Source organism: Vicia villosa, linkage group LG6, assembly GCF_029867415.1.
Source record: "Vicia villosa cultivar HV-30 ecotype Madison, WI linkage group LG6, Vvil1.0, whole genome shotgun sequence".
Classification (NCBI taxonomy): domain Eukaryota; kingdom Viridiplantae; phylum Streptophyta; class Magnoliopsida; order Fabales; family Fabaceae; genus Vicia; species Vicia villosa.
Genome location: NC_081185.1, coordinates 132156837 through 132174775, shown reverse-complemented (window position 1 = coordinate 132174775; position 17939 = coordinate 132156837). Strand labels below are relative to the sequence as shown.

At 32.4% G+C, this 17939-nt stretch overlaps 2 protein-coding genes across 2 annotated transcripts; one reads left to right on the top strand and one right to left on the bottom strand.

Annotated features, from left to right (window-relative positions):
* Window positions 1–9762: 9762 nt before the first annotated feature.
* LOC131612413 (MDIS1-interacting receptor like kinase 1-like) lies at window positions 9763–13364 on the top strand. The gene is made up of 2 exons (XM_058884206.1): window positions 9763–12665; window positions 12798–13364. The coding sequence occupies exons 1-2, from the start codon at window positions 10022–10024 to the stop codon at window positions 13214–13216; spliced, it is 3063 nt and encodes a 1020-aa protein (XP_058740189.1). The 5' UTR covers window positions 9763–10021; the 3' UTR covers window positions 13217–13364.
* Window positions 13365–14084: 720 nt separating this feature from the next.
* Window positions 14085–15596, bottom strand: LOC131614694 (uncharacterized). The gene has a single exon (XM_058886254.1). It carries the CDS (start codon window positions 15594–15596, stop codon window positions 14085–14087), a length of 1512 nt encoding a protein of 503 aa, XP_058742237.1.
* Window positions 15597–17939: the final 2343 nt, after the last annotated feature.

The window sequence follows — 17939 nt, the reverse complement described above, 5'->3', positions numbered from 1 at the left end:
AAAATAAAAGCAAGGTTCTTTATTGATAATAAAACTTAAACAATTGTTCACAGGAATTAATCAAATTTATTGCATCTTCATAGGTTAACTACTACCTTAAACTCAACACAATGGGGTTTAGCCCTCCATAGACATGAAGAACACACAAAACTTCATAGAGGGATTCATCTTAATCAAGGGAATGTCTTCGATTGATGTTGAATTCTCCATCGAATGTTGTTTTCAGCTCTAGAATATGAACGCTCTCTGAAATTCGCTCACCAAAAATCTCTCCTTTATGAGGATTAGGGCTTCTTTTTATAACAAAGTTTCTTTTTAAGAAGCTCCCGCGGCGCGACACGGGTTAGCGAGGCGCGAACTGGGACCTGAAGGTTTGGCGCGTCTCGCCCAGTTTTGCTGCGGCTCAGCCTCTATTTTATCCCACTTCTTTGTGATTTTGCATCTCCAGTGTCCTTACGCCTTTGCGTTTCCTCGTCCTTGCCTTCCAGCCTTAATACCTACACAAATAACACCCAAAGTGATTCAATTTTCTCTACAATTAGCATCAAACTCCTAGAGTTCAATTCTAAACATAAAATCACTAAAAATCATACAATAAGCTCGACTTCAGATCAAATGGTAGTTATTTTAAAACATGAAAATACTAATAATTCACTCCTAACAAACTCTCCCCAACTTAGAGTTTTGTTTGTCCCTAAATAAAATTACTCACCTTAGTGAATACAACAACACATACCAACAATCATGCAACAAGTTTTTCAAAGATTTTTTTCAAATGGCTCAATTCAGTGATCAAATCAGATACTCTTCATCTCCCTACAAACTCAGAACATGCACATGAAACAAATTTTGAAAGGAAATTACCTCCAGAAGTTCAAAACACTACACAACCGCAGTTGAATCAGCACTAATCACTCTCATCAAAAAGTATGATGAATAAAAAAGGGGTTAAACACTCATCCAAACAATTAAATCAACAAGTATTCATATCATACGTTCACCGTATTGTTAGCATCAAGTCTTGTGAAATCTGAGAATCGGAAGGTCTTTATAGGGTTGTATTGTGGTTTAGATTCAAAGAAAAGAGGATATTCAAAGGTTGTTCCTATTATAGGGAAGCATCCTATTCACAACTCATTCCTTTTTCTTTAGGCCATTACTTTATTACCCGTTCATCTTTTCCTTCGTAGCTCGATATTTTCTTTTCTTTTCTTCAAACATTTTCTTTCTTTCTTTTTTTTTTTTCCAACTTTCTAGGTTCCAACATTGTCTTTCTTTTGTTTTTCTTTATTCTCAAGCTACGAATTTCTTTTGTTCTTTGCAAAACACCACCTGTACTTACTCTTCTTTTGATTATGAATCTGCCCAACTTGGAGATCAACCTGTATTCAGATTCTATGAATACTCCCCTACTTTCTATAAAGGTAAAAGAGAAAACACATCACCAAATTTTATGGTTGATGGTCCAAAACAAAACTTTTTATTGAGATCAAAAATTCACCAGATGTTTTTCTTAGTGCATATTATGATATTTATCTTGACCTCAATCTCAAAGAATGGTTAGAAAAGGATCACACTCTCACAGAAAAAATAAGCTTTAAGATGGAATAGGCTAAAAGAAACTCTCAATTTCAAACAAGTGCCTAAGTCATTTTCACAGATTTTCACAAAACGATGCGACAACCGTTTTAGCAAAATACAAACATGTCAAAGTAATTGATGGTCTCCTGAATATAGTAAACAATGGAAAGCTTTCATCACAATGGTTAAGGCTAAGCTGATCCAACAAAAATTGTGTATCATAAAGAACTTCTATTGGTATTTACTAACAACCTAAGTTTCATGCACACACTAAGAGTCAGAGTTCGAAAATTCATACCTACCTTGTCACTTTTATTGAAAAAGAAAGGGAAAAATTAATTTTTCAAAAATTTCCACTCACTACCACTTTCATGCATGCTGCTCCATTGTTGGCATTCTCATTGTTTCACTCGAGCTTTTCATTATGTTGTGGAAACTACTCATTCTGAACTGGGGATAAAAAAACAAATACTAAACAGAAAATTGAAAAATGCAAAAGAGTAAATCCACCCCCAAACTTGAACTAAACATTGACCTCAATGTTTCAGAACAAGCCCGAGAGGGTTGACTCACAAAGGGTATTTCCATATCAATTGCTTCTTCCTAGCTTTCACCAGAAAGGTCCCCTTATTATTTCCTGAAATAAAAATAAAAAAAACAAAATAAAACATTAGAAGTGTGGGTTACCTCCCACGAAGCGCCTCGTTTAGCGTCGCATGGCTGGACGGTTCATGGTTGAATCATCAACCATTGTCTCGTTTTCTTGGTACTTTTCTTACCAATGTGAAGCCCTAAAAGTATTTAATGTTTGCTTGTTTGGTTTCTTCATCCTTAATTCTTACCACTTCAACTCGCGATCTCTCTTCCTTCATTTGTTTTGTCCTCTCCTCAAGAGAGATAACCTCCTTATCCGTTAATTTCTTCTTCTGTGAGAATCTATCCTTGATGAATTTGACACATTTTGGCTTTAACTCTAAACCTTCTAAAAATGGGATGGTGATTTGCAAACGGCTAAACATTTCCATTGGCTGAAAGTAATGACTCTCATTCCCTTCTTTGTTAGGAACTTGTAGAGGAAGTAATTCCAATGAGAATTTATGCTCCTTTGCATTACTACTCTTCTTCAACTCTAAGTCCACCATATTCTCTTTTGAAAAAGTTTCAACTTTTGAAGTTTCTAACTCATTCACGACTTCTTTGATTATATCCTCTTTTTTTGTTCCTTCGACTAACACATCATCTACTTTTTTAGGAGGTCTTGGATAAGGTAGCTTCATTAAGAGCTCATACTCAACTTCTATATTTTTCTTGATGTTTATATACTCTATATTATCCTTTTCAACAACATCTTCCTTGTCATCAACTTCCTCCTCCACTCTCTTCTTTCCAACATCCTCACCAATCACTTTTACACTCCTTATAGAAGTAGTATTGCAAGTTTCTACACAAGTCGTAGGGTTTTGAAAAGTTGAGACTTGACTTATGTTTTGCTCAGTTAAGAATTTGGTAAGTTGAACATCTTGAGTTTCCCGGTTTTGTTGAATGGCTAAAGAGAATTGCATGAATTGATTCATGGTTTCCTCTAACTCAGAGGGTCCTCTTTGATAACCTTGATTATAGTGTGAAAGCCTTTGTTGTTGATATTCATGGTTAGCCATATGATACTCCATCGCATCTTCCGGTGTGCACCATCCGATATCATGAAACTCATTAACTTGAGGTGTGAACTGTGACACACTTTGAAGGAGATACTCCATTTGTTGAGTTAGGATCTCGTTTTGAGCATGAATCGCAACATTTATATTTGGGTCCAACATTCCGACAAACAAAAATCTACAAAACTAGCAACCAAGTGAAATAACAAGATAAAAAAATAATAATAAAAAAAAAATCAAAATTAAAAGACTATTGCAATAACAAAATCTAAAATAAAGTAACTAACTAAAAATCTAAAATAAAGGAACTAAACAAAAAATCTAAAATTAAGTAACTAAACAAAAAATCTAAAATTAAGTAACTAAACAAAAAATCTAAAATTAAGTAAATAACTAAAAATAATACTACTATTGCAATGCGTGCAATATTGACACCAGTCCCCGGCAACGGCGCCAATTTGTTGAAAGTATTTTGAGTAAATATTTTCTAATATATCGTATCCACAGAGACTGAGTCAATAGTACTGCCGTTCTATAGTCAAATTATAATGAGTGGTAAAAAGCATTGGTTTTGATTATTTAGTCTAAAAGTGTGTATAAAAAAGTAATAATTAATTGACTGAAAGCTTAAAGAGTGAGTAACAATGGTGATGAATATGTTGAGTTCTAGGGTTCATCAACCTATTCGTATGCAATGATCAATTAATCCACAAGTGAACCATTATATAAGCTATTATCTTCATTCATCCTCAAAACTGACCTCATGTCTAAGATCAATTTAGAACCACCTCTACCGGTACGATATTCGATCTCTCAGAATAACAATAAGGATAAAGGGAATTAAACACAATGATTTATGAAAACTTATTCACAATCCCATCTTTGAAAATTAAGAACAAGTCAATATAAAAACCTAGGGCAAAAGTATGAACCCTATCTCTCGATTGATAATTCAACGATGATATAAAATAAAAGCAAGGTTCTTTATTGATAATAAAACTTAAACAATTGTTCACAGGAATTAATCAAAGTTATTGCATCTTCATAGGTTAACTACTACCTTAAACTCAACACAATGGGGTTTAGCCCTCCATAGACATGAAGAACACACAAAACTTCATAGAGGGATTCATCTTAATCAAGGGAATATCTTCGATTGATGTTGAATTCTCCGTCGAATGTTGTTTTCAGCTCTGGAATATGAATGCTCTATGAATTTCGCTCACCAAAAATCTCTCCTTTATGAGGATTAGAGCTTCTTTTTATGACAAAGTTTCTTTTTACGAAGCTCCCGCGGCGCGACACTGGTTAGCGGGGCGCGAACTGGGACCTGAAGGTTTGGCGTGTCTCGCCCAGTTTTGCTGCGGCTCAGCCTCTGTTTTATCCCACTTCTTTGTGATTTTGCGTCTCCAGTGTCCTTACGCCTTCGTGTTTCCTCGTCCTCGCCTTCCAGCCTTAATACCTGCACAAATAACACCCAAAGTGATTCAATTTGCTCTACAATTAGCATCAAACTCCTAGAGTTCAATTCTAAACATAAAATCACTAAAAATCATACAATAAGCTGGACTTCAGATCAAACGGTAGTTATTTTAACACATGAAAATACTAATAATTCACTCCTAACAGTTGTAGATAAGAGACAAGTGACCAAGATTGATCTTGAACTATCCAAGATTCATATTCTTTATAGTATAAGCCTGTTAGAAATCCACCAAAACCTATGATGAATTTCTATCAATCTTGATGAACAAGATTGTTACCACCACACGATAACAATGAAAATAAGAAAGGAAATTTAAAGAAGAAAAGAGATTAGGGTTTCTGTAGAGTAACTGCCCACAAACTGTGGAAAACTTTGTTATTCAGTTGCAACTGTAAATTCCATGAATACAATTCAATTGACTTCAATTGATTACAAAATAATGAGGGTTACTCCCTATTTATAAATTTAGGTTAGCTTTCTCCATAAGCCAAAGCCCAAAATATCTATTTTGGAACTAAATCAAATATAATCCATTTTAAATCTAAATTAAGTCTATCTAGATCTAAAACAAATATGTGTGTAACAAACTGTTCCCACACAAACATATCCTTTCGACACTCCCTTGTCTTTGTCGAGCAACCTGCTTCCACACAAGGAATTACTTTCAACAACATCTCAGTTGCCACATGAAAATCACACCACAACTTCTCAGTTACCACGTGAAAATAACGTCATAAATTGTACCAATGCTTTTCGTGTACGCTCGTCAACAAAGTCACCCGATATTTTGTCCGAGTCTCTTTAACCATCTCGATCATGAGTAGAGTAGTTGTCTCCCCAACCTCTTAGCGAAAATAATAAAATTAAATTTAATTAAAAATATATAATTAATCAAAACATAACTTCAAAAAGTGGTAATAATTACCATGCTTCGAGAATGTTTGTAAGTACTTATAATTCCAACTGCACTAAGGTAATATATTAACTATAAAAAAATCTATAACATATTCTCACATAATATATAAACTTATATAATAAAAATGTTAAGATAAACATAATTATTTTATTTTTAGCCAACATATTATTCTTTTAATAACTTATATATAAACATATTTTTAAGATAAACATATAAATAATGTTTTTAGTAACTTATATATAAATATAAATAAATTCATTATTTTTTCTTTTTTACAATTTCAACATAATAATATCATTTATATATATATATATATATATATATATATATATATATATATATATATATATATATATATATATATATATATATATATATATATATATATATATATATATATATATATATATATATATATATATATATATAAATATTCTATTTTATAAAAAATTATATATAATAAAATTTTATCTATATACATAATATTATATAAATTTTGTCTATAGATATAATATTATATTTTTTACCAAAATTTTATTTTTTACCTTTTAAACATAATAACATACTATTTCTTTTTTACCAATATATACTATAATTTTGTTTAACATTAATTTTTTTTACCATTTAAACATATTAAATAATTTAATTTCCATTAAATAATAAATATTCTGTTTTAAAGAAATAATAATATAATATAAATTTTGTTTTACCTAATAAAAAATTTAAATATTCTGTTTTAAAAAAATATTCTGATTTAAAAAAAATTAATATATAATATAAATTATATTAAATATTCGATATAATTTTGTTTTACCTAAAAATAAATTTTACAAAAAAAAAAATACATAATATTTAAATTAAACTAATATTAACTACTTTTTACCATTAAATAATATATATATTCAGTTTTTTTAAATCATATATATATATATATATATATATATATATATATATATATATATATATATATATATATATATATATATATATATATATATATATATATTCTGTTATATAATAAAAATATATAAATACATATATTTTTTCATTTAAAATTAATTTATAGATATTAATTTCGTTTTACCTAATCACAAATTTTACAAAAAAAAAAATCTACAAATCAACCAACAATCCAATTGATATATCAAATTTAAAATTGAGAAATACTTCTTCTTCGATCTCCTTCAATCTTTTTGTCCAATCATTTTCTAAATCTCTTCAATATTCTTCAATCCTCTTCACTTCAATATCTTACTGAAAAAATTAACATAAATTAAATTCTTAAGTCAAAATAAATTATACTTAAATGAAAATATAAAATACAATTGAAAAAAAATTATGAAAGTATGATATCTTTAGAGAGATAGAAGAATGAAAGTGAATGAGAATGAAAATGGAAATGGAAATGGAATAGAGAATAACGTTTTAGTAAAACATAACAATGAAGACAATGAAAATTTCAAGATTTTTATAGATTTTTATTTTGAATTTTTCGAATACACATTGCGACATGTAATACATGACACAACTCAAAATTTGAAAATTTCAAGATTAATCCTCCCATGTGAATGTTTTATTCTTTGTTTTTTTTTTTTTTTAATTTTAATTTATAAGTTGCAATGTGATTAGCACGCCACAACATATTTTTTATTAAAAAAATTCGGACTTCCCATGTGTTTAGGTTCCTTTTATTATTTTATTACTAAAAACATGTAGTGACGTTGTAAGCACGTCGCAATTGCCAATTTTTTGTCACATTGTTGCCAAGTCAATAATTCACTAAGCAGAGAAGTATTTTTCTTGTAGTGATTAATTATATTTGAATGAAATATCATGTAAAATAAAAAAAAAATTGTATATGAAACATTTTGCTACTTTTTTTAGGAAGGTGTTGAGAAATGTGTGATTTGTGTGGAGAAACAAATGTGAGTTATAAGTCGCACATTGTTTATAAAAGTGGAGGTTGAACACTTTATAAGGGAAAAAACTCATACATCTATTTCCTTAGGCTATGTTTGAGAGGGTTTTGAAAAATAGGAGGATTGGAGGAAAAGAATAGAAAATTTTAGTTTGGAGGGTTTGATTTTCTTCGTAACATCAAAAATCCTCTAATTTGAAGGAACTCAAAATTTTATTAAAGGAGAGTTTTGGAGGGCTTAGACAAAATGTTCAAATATAATTTTTGTTGTTATAGTATTTCAAAAAGTAAAAATACCTTATTGATAAACATTATTTCATCATTCTAAACAAAATCTTTTTTTAAAAAAAATGTTAAAAATTTATCTATATTTTAAAAAAAAAACAATTTTCGAAGCCCTTCCTTCTCTTCTCCTCCAAACTCTCAAACACAGCATTAAGGTTTTGGTTGAATATGTGGTGTTTCTCTCAATTGTTTAGGTGAATCTTTGATCTTTAGGTGAATCTTTGACTCAATGTAAATAATTCCTTCTCATGATGACCCATCAATAATATCAGAGTCTGACTCGAATAAGGGACCGACTCCTTATATCGTAAGTTTTCGTGACATAATAGTCAGACGACATGTCATATGAGTTCTAACTCCCACGTTATTTTAAAAAAAAAATGAAGATTTAACACTTTATAAATATTAATGAGGAGATTCATATATCTATCACCTCTATCACATTGGATAATCAAAAGGATGCGTGTATCTGATTTCCTTGTTAAGGTTTAGATTAGGTGAGGAAGGCACATGATATATACGTGCTACATGTGCAATGATCCCAACATGGCATCTCTAATATGAAGTATTCTTTTTCTTTCCATTTTTCTTTAATTTTATGAAAAGCTGCTTCCAGTTTTCCTTCTCACAATGTGAATCTGGACATAAGCAACCAAATAAATTCATTAAAGTTTTTACTAAAAATAAAATGTATTAGAAAACAACACTACACAAGCATAGTTGAATATTAATTGAAGTCCTCTCTCCAATAATGAGGAAGGATGTAAATGAGACTTCACCAGGAAGCTGCAATTTCACATGGCTTCCATCTGTATTACTACATGGACAGATATATCATCAGATGTGATCTAAAGAAAATTAAAAAAGAAAAAAAAAGTTGCAGTAACATTTCTTAGTCTACACCATGTGTGCATGTGACTATTTTTAAAGGAAGAAAAGGGAACAATGAAATTTATTTAATATTAAATGACAAATGGAAGTTGGTGGGATCAGACCATGATTGATCAACTTCATTACTAATTTTCATTTTCTCTTATAGTTTATTCTCCATTATCATTAACATGTATATACCTACATATATTATACTTGCTTCTTCATCTAAAACACTTATTTTTGTGTACTATATGGATAGTAGAAGTGTCTTATTTTCAAGTTTCTTTCGCCTTGTAACATGGAAAGATTCCTTATTAAATTCACTATGAATAATTAATAATATATTTATGTGGCTTAAGCCATCAAGTGGATGATAGATGATGCTTCTTGTCTTTACTTTAATCTAGTTGGACCACTATTCCTTCTAGTCATAGTTTGAAGCATTTATACATTTCTTATATTCACGATCGTTGGATTGAGATCTAGCGGTTCAAATTTCAAATTATATATTTATTATTTTAAAAAATTAAAATTTATATAAAATATGAATTATTTATGCTTGCTCCAACAAAGCATCATTTCTAAATCTTTGTCATACTTAGAAGTTACCCTTTAATCAGATGCAACTTTTTTGTGTGTGACTAGAATCAGATTCAGATGGAATTTCAAATTCTACTTTTACACTCATATGGTAATATACTAATAAAACATACTTAAAGTGGATGAACAAAATAATCAAATATATGAGAAAAGATGCTTTAGACTATGTTTGTTGTCTGAAAACAGGATCAGAGTAAAGTTCAAATAAGGTTATAAAGTTCCCTTAACAACATAGCACTGTAATTGTATGGTAACTATACTCTTTTTTCTCACAGCTGGTTAAATCTTAATTATAGATCACTCAATTGATATATACCTGTGAACATGTTTGATGAATTCTTTAATTTTATATTCTCTAATTCCTTACAATCATTTAAGCATGAATGTAGTTACCGTAAAATGGAATTCAACATAAACTAATAGGAGATAAATTTTTAATCACTCCTAAGAAAAAACAAGGATAACTTATAACTATAACATGGAAATTAGAAACTAAACCAACAACATTAAGAGTCATACATATTCTTTCCCATGTTTTATGTCGGATAAACTACCAATAATTCCAAATCTTCACCTGTCATTACTTCATAAACCTCTCTATTTCTTAAATTTGACTCTAACTTATCATATATAGTTTATTTTTCTATCACATAATATACTAAATCACATACATTAGGTGTAAATTATGGAGAACTGAGCCTTAAACTATGAAAATGCAAATGAAAACACAGTTTTTCATTTTCTTCTGTTACATTGTCTATTTTTGTTTCTCTTACAGTTTTTCTGCTGCTTCGAAGAATGATGAACTATCAGCTTTGCTTTCGATAAAATCGGGTCTTATTGATCCCTTGAACACTCTTCATGATTGGAAGTTGGATTCACCTCATTGTAACTGGACCGGAATCAAATGCAACTCGGCCGGAACCGTGGAGAATCTCGACCTCTCTCACAAGAATCTCAGTGGTATAGTATCCAACGACATACAAAGGCTTCAATCTCTTACTTCTCTTAACCTATGTTGCAATGCATTTTCATCAAAATTACCGAAATCTATATCCAATCTCACCACACTGAACATTCTTGATGTAAGTCAGAATTTCTTCATTGGTGAGTTTCCATTAGGACTTGGAAAAGCGTCGAGATTAACATCGTTAAATGGCTCGAGCAATGAATTCTCAGGTCCAATTCCTTTGGACCTTGGAAATGCAACTTTGTTAGAAATGCTTGATCTTAGAGGCAGTTTCTTTGAAGGTTCAATTCCGAAAACATTTGGAAACTTGCATAAGTTGAAGTTTCTTGGTTTATCTGGGAATAATCTCACTGGAAAAATTCCTGGTGAGCTTGGAAAACTTTCATCATTGGAGTATATGATTCTCGGATACAACGGGTTGAAAGGTGAGATTCCATTCGAATTCGGAAATCTCACTAGTCTTAAGTATCTTGATTTAGCAGTTTCCAATCTTGGTGGTGAGATTCCATATGAATTGGGAAATCTCAAGTTATTGAATACACTTTTCTTGTATAACAACAATTTTGAAGGAAGAATTCCATCACAAATTGGTAACATGACTTCTTTGCAGTTTTTCGATCTTTCTGATAACATTCTGTCAGGAAAAATTCCAGATGAAATAGGTCTGCTGAAAAATCTGAAGCTTCTGAACTTCATGGGAAACCAGTTATCTGGTTTTGTTCCTTCTGGCATTGGGAATTTGCCTCAATTGGAGGTTCTTGAGCTATGGAACAATTCATTATCAGGTCCATTACCGAGCAACCTTGGCGAAAATTCACCGTTGCAATGGTTGGATGTATCGTCCAATTCGATCTCTGGAGAGATTCCAGAAACTCTTTGCAGCCAAGGAAATCTCACCAAGCTAATTCTTTTCAACAATGCTTTCTCCGGTTCAATTCCATCGAGCTTATCGAAATGTTCTTCACTGGTTCGTGTCCGAATTCAGAACAATTTTCTATCTGGATCAGTTCCTGTTGGTCTTGGCAAGCTTGAGAAGCTTCAAAGGTTAGAATTAGCTAACAATAGTCTCACTGGTGAAATTCCAGATGATATTCCTTCTTCAACATCTCTTTCTTTCATTGATCTCTCAAGAAACAAACTCCATTCTTCTCTACCTTCCACTATTCTCTCCATTCCAAATCTCCAAGTTTTCATGGTCTCCCACAACAACTTAGAAGGTAAAATACCAAACCATTTTCAGGATTCTCCTTCACTTACTGTTCTTGATCTCTCGTCGAATCATTTATCCGGAGCCATTCCAGAAAGCATAGGTTCATGTCAAAAGCTAGTAAATTTGAACCTGCAAAACAACCTTTTGATTGGTGAAATCCCAAAAGCACTAGCTAACATGCCTACAATGGCAATGCTTGATCTTTCCAACAACTCTTTGACCGGTCATATACCTGAGAACTTTGGTTTATCGCCAGCTTTGGAAGCATTTAATGTTTCATACAACAAGCTCGAAGGTTCTGTGCCAGATAATGGTATGCTAAGAACTATAAACCCGAACAATCTCGTTGGAAATGCTGGCCTATGTGGTGGAATCCTCCCTTCATGTGACCAAAACTCGGCATACTCCTCAAGATATGGAAGTTCACATGCAAAGCATATTATCACAGGGTGGATCATTGGAATATCATCAATTCTAGCCATTGGAATTACAATCTTGTTAGCAAGATCTTTATACGTAAGGTGGTACACCGGTGGATTTTGCTTCAAAGAGAGATTTTATAAAGGTAACAAGGGGTGGCCATGGCGATTAATAGCATTTCAGAGACTTGGTTTTACAAGTACTGACATTCTAGCTTGCATCAAGGAAACAAATGTGATCGGAATGGGAGCTACCGGCGTTGTTTACAAAGCCGAGGTACCGCAATCCAATACAATTGTAGCAGTGAAAAAGTTGTGGAGATCAGGAAATGATGTTGAAGTAGGAAGAGGCAGCGATGAGCTTGTTGGAGAAGTGAACCTCTTAGGGAGACTAAGACACAGGAACATTGTTAGACTATTAGGATTTCTTCACAATGACACTGATTTGATGATAGTTTATGAATTTATGCATAATGGAAACCTAGGAGATGCCTTGCATAGTAAGCAAGCTGTTAGACAGCTTGTTGATTGGGTTTCAAGATATAACATAGCTCTTGGAGTTGCTCAAGGACTTGCTTATCTTCATCACGACTGTTATCCGCCTGTTATCCATCGTGACATTAAGTCAAACAATATACTGCTTGATGCAAATCTTGAAGCAAGGATAGCAGATTTTGGTTTAGCGAAAATGATGATCCGGAAGAACGAAACCGTCTCCATGGTTGCTGGATCCTATGGCTACATTGCTCCTGGTGAGTTACTAGTTTCCAAATCTTATTTCATCTGTGATTAAACCTACATTTTTCTTGCCTACACGCAGATGCCGATTCTTTCATGGATTTTTTTTATACATTATAACATTTGAATGATTTATGAGTTGGCAGAATATGGATATGCATTGAAGGTGGATGAAAAGATTGATGTATACAGTTATGGAGTAGTTTTGTTGGAGCTTGTGACAGGAAAGAGGCCACTAGACGCGGAATTCGGAGAGAGTGTAGACATTGTAGAGTGGATTAGAAGGAAGATCAGAGACAAGAAATCTCTAGAAGAAGCATTAGATCCAAGTGTAGGAAACTGCAGGCATGTTATAGAAGAAATGCTTTTAGTTTTAAGAATAGCAGTAGTTTGCACTGCTAAGCTTCCTAAAGACAGACCAAGCATGAGGGATGTGATAATGATGCTTGGAGAAGCAAAGCCTAGAAGAAAGATCAGTGGAAACAGTGAAACATCTTTAGCAGCTAACAACAATAACAAGGAGATGTCAGTTTTTAGTACATCACCAGTTAGTGGTCTTCTCTAGGAACCAGATTGTAATTTTGTATTCAGTGATGCATTGTTTGTGTTAATGGCCATGTTAAAGTGTAATGATTAATTCATGGAAATAAATTTTCTTTGTATCTTGATTTTGGAAAAGATGAACAAATAGAATGAAAAATGCATAGGTAAGAAAGGAAAGGATATTGCTGAATAATATCTATCTCATTCTTATTGATTTTTTTTTTTAAAATTAAAGTCTCGTGAAACCAGTTCAGTTGGTCTCTGTGCAGAGACATTGAATGTAGGGGCAGTGTGAATAGCCTGAAGCAGATGCTGATTTGCAAATAGAAAAATTGATAATAATATGGACAGAGAAACTTCAAATACTCCCTGCTCATATCAATTGCTCCTTAATCTTTACTTTTCAGTCCTTACAATATGGACAGAGAAATTTCAAATGTGTTGTATGATGAAATCTATGATTTGTGTAAAGTTCTAGTAAGTATTTGTGTGTATTGTGTTACTTGTTGCTAGATCATTGATATCTAAAAGGTTTCTGATTACTTGCCATTGTTTAGATATAGCTACAGAATTCAAAGGTGAATTAATTACTTCAGTTCAGCTATTGATGCTTGGAATGCATGTCTTTTATTTCTTACATATATCTTAATAAAAATCTTTTGTATATAAGAAAATTAATATAATCCAATTTGAAGGAAAGAAAAACATCAAAAGTTAAAACTTCATATAAAAAAACTAACTATATTTAAATTATTATTCGACAAAATGATAATTAAATAGAAACAAATCTAAAAACTAAAAAACATGTAATATTTAAGAATCAAAACTTCAACAAATAATACATTCATAACTAGCAAAAGACAACACTAACAAAGAGAGTTATCTTTATGTCACAGATACAAAATTGCATCAATTTTTTTTAATGATGGCCTTGATGAAAGCATTGAGACAACAACATCAACATTCACTTTATCACAACATGACAAATCGATCTCCTTCAGCTGTGTGCAGTTTTCAACCACATCCATCACTCCCTTTTCCGTGACATACTCACAATATATTAATGATAGTTGCAAAAGCCCACAACAACTCTTTGAGATTTCATAGAGAGTTTTATCATCAACATTTGTACTAGATAAATCCAACACCTCTAGTTGGGGAACTACAAAGTTTATTTTAAGTTCTCTCACATCCTTAAAGTAGGTCAAGTTCAAATATTTAAGCTTACAACATCTACTTAAAACTTGACAAATACCTTTTTTAGATATGCCATCGCAAAAACTTAAATCGAGAAGCTTCAAATTAGGAAAAATGGAAGCAAACAATATGATGGTCCCGTCGTTTATAAATGAAGTGTGACCCAAACGGAGAAACTTTAATTGAGGATTGGCTTCAAAATCTTTCAAAATATCTGAATTTTCTACACTCCCCCGTTCATTATATATGTTTTCCATTGGGATTTCATATATATTTTCCATTGTGATCTTACCAAGTGAATGACAGTTTTTAATAAGTGCAAACAAAGCTGATTCATTGAGCTTGGAACATTCATTAAGGTTTATAGATACTAAATCAGGAAGAAGCAAAGACAACTGAGAAACATGATGATTATTTAAAAAATCAACACCTTGAAGAATCAAATGTTGTATCCCATTACACTTGGATAATAAATCATAAATTCCATGGTAACTATAGCCGATACAATTTTCAAGAACAAACATCTTTAAAGGAAGACCCTCTCTTGCAATAGCATAAAGCAAATTATCAGATATTTGCGAACACCGGAACTTAAGATAATTCAAACCCTTCAAACTCACAAAGGAATCAATATAATGTGAAGTGACGTGGTTTGAATCCTGTAGCTCAATTCCGAAAATAGATAAAGATTTCAAAGTTGGTCTGTCATGAAGAGCCAAAGCAATGCCAACATCGAGATTATGAGAGCCAAAGCAGAGATCAAGGAAATTAAGATTGGAAAATCTATGGAAGAAACGAGAGAGATAACGAAGTTGTGGATAATAAATTCTCATAGAGAATATTAAACGGTTGGTGATGGAGTGGAAGTGTTTTGAAACTTGAGATAGGGATTTAAAGTTGAGTTTGTTTTTGTCTTCGGTTCCATCGACGGGGTTGATGAGGAATGTGAAGACATGCTCCCAACAGTCATCGGGTAAATAAAATTCAGGCTCTGCAATTATAATAAAATTGGTAGAAGAAAGCGATTTTTGTTGTGAAAATTTAACACAAATTTTCTTCTTCTTTTTCATAGAAAGAAGCGGTGCCGCAAGTGGTTTTGAGGATCTATTCAATGTGTTCTTCTTCATCATAGTGAGGAGGAAGAGTGATTTGTGAATAATCATCTTCTTTCTCTTCATATTGATTTTTTCCATATTATTCACCATGTCACCTTGATGGAATATGGATTCCCGTCACTATTTAAAGAGTAAAGATTAGGTTAAAAAAACTAACTCTCCGTCTTTTCAAATCTTTAAAAAATAGCAAGCCACATAATATTCATTAAAAAAATCAACACTCACGACTAAATGATAACAAACCAAATATTTTAATTAATAGGAATAATAAAAAAATTAATTTATTTTCTTCTAACAAAAACCTAACCTACATGTTTGGCTATTATACCTATATGTTCGGCTAAATAATAGGAAGCCAAAAATCATCACCTAATAAATAAAAATTTCGTATGTATAAAAAGTTAATGCTCCACGTTTTTAAATGACTAAAAATCTAATATATATTTTTAAGCAAAGTATTCTATTAAAGAGTAGTAAAATACTCTGGCCCAATTATATTAAAGAAACACCGACTACAAATCAAGAAAAGAAAAAATTTTCAACCATCAACAATTTAAACTAAATAAAAAGTCAGATATTTATAAAATTCTTTAAAGTTACAGATGGATTTAGAAATATCTCCTAAATCTATACATTTGGCTAAATAAATAGCAAACTAAAAATTTATAGTCATTCAAAAATTTATGATAAATAATAATAACTAATCACATAAAAGATAACCAATCAAATTATAATATATAATATTAATAATTAATTAAATTTATTTCAATCTATAATAAGATATGGTAAATAATTAATTAACTCTGCTTTTTCAAATAGCTACAAAATAGCAAGTTAAATATTTACGCTAAAAAAATAACAAATTAAATATTTTTAATAAATAATAGTAAGTAAGCAAATTAATTATTCATAAATTATAATAGTGAATTTTTATATATCCAATTCAAAAAATTAGGTAAGCATACATTCAATATAAAATGCTTTGAAAACAACGAACAATTGTACTATTTATTAAATAATTAAATATATAAAAATTAAATAGTATCATGTGATTCATCGAATGTACACTATATTCTGGATTGGGCCGACTCTTGGGCTGATGCATAGTCCAAGGCCCAATCCAAAGCTGCCGGGGAAAAGGCCAAAAGGACACCTGCCCGACAGACGAGGACAGTGGCACTGGCTGAGTGGTAGCTGCCACACGCCACTTTTGTGTCTCCCTAGAAGCTATCCTCCTTGCACATGTCAACGACAACCCCTCCTCGTAGGATTTGTCATCAACGTCTCTCTGAACCCTTCAAATTCGTGAGAAACTTTGACATGAGACTAAACCCGAAGAAGTGTACCTTCGGGGTCTAGGCCGGGAAGTTCCTCAGATTCATGCTCACAAATCGTGGAATTGAAGCCAATCCTGACAAATGTGAAGCAGACCTAGATATGAGAAGCCCTTCGTCCAAAACGGAGGTACAACAACTTACGGGAAGGTTGACTGCCTTGTCTCGGTTCTTATCTTGCGCAGGTGACAAAGTCATTCATTTCTTCACAGCAATCCGAAAAGCTAAAGAATTCGAGTGGAAACCTTCCCGTGAGGAGGCATTCTTGGTTGTGAAGCGGTTCCTATCATTTCCACCAATCCTGACCAGGCCCAAAGCAAATCCGCCCTTGGTACTATACTTGGTCGTGAGCGACAATGCAATGAGCTCGGTCCTGGTTCAAGAGGGTGAAGAGGGGGGAGACCGGTATATTTCGTAAGTAAAGTGTTGAAAGGCGTAGAACAGAGATATCAGAAGATAGAAAGATTAGCACTGGCGTTAGTTGTCACTGCCAGAAAATTGAGACATTATTTTCAGGGACAGAAAGTCAGAGTCAAAACAAACTATCTAATAAGGCAGATCTTAAAGAAGTCGGATCTCGCAGGAAGAATGGTTACATGGGAAGTTGAATTGTCGGAGTATGACATCGAGTTATTTCCCAGAACGAACATAAAATCCCAAGCATTGGCCAACTTTGTAATTGAGCTCAGCACACCCAATCCTGAAGAAAATGTTGACAGATGGACTCTCCACGTGGACGGTTCGTCCAATCTCAAAGGAAACGGAGTCGGGATAGTGCTCGAAGGGCTGGGTGACTTCATTTTAGAGTATTCTTTATGTTTCAAGTTCCAGGCTAGTAATAATCAAGCCGAGTACGAAGCATGATAGGCGGGATGAAACTCACCAGAGAGGTGGGTGTCACTCATCTGACAGTAAAAGCAAACTCACAGCTGGTAGCATCACATGTTAAAGGCGAATATCAAGCAAAGGACACTTCATTGCAGAGATATTTGGCTAGAACTCATGAGTTGGCTCAAGGCTTTTTCGAGTTTGAAATCATCCATATTCCCCGGGAGGAGAGCATCAGAGCTGACGTGTTGGCCCGATTAGCCAGTACCAA

What these genes read in the sequence shown, in the direction of transcription:
- LOC131612413 (XM_058884206.1), top strand. Translation starts at nt 10,022, where the DNA reads ATGAAAATGCAAATGAAAACACAGTTTTTCATTTTCTTCTGTTACATT. An exon ending in CTATGGCTACATTGCTCCTG is followed by an intron (nt 12,666 to 12,797) that starts GTGAGTTACTAG and finishes ATGAGTTGGCAG; the next exon opens with AATATGGATATGCATTGAAG.
- LOC131614694 (XM_058886254.1), bottom strand. Translation starts at nt 15,596, where the DNA reads ATGGTGAATAATATGGAAAAAATCAATATGAAGAGAAAGAAGATGATT.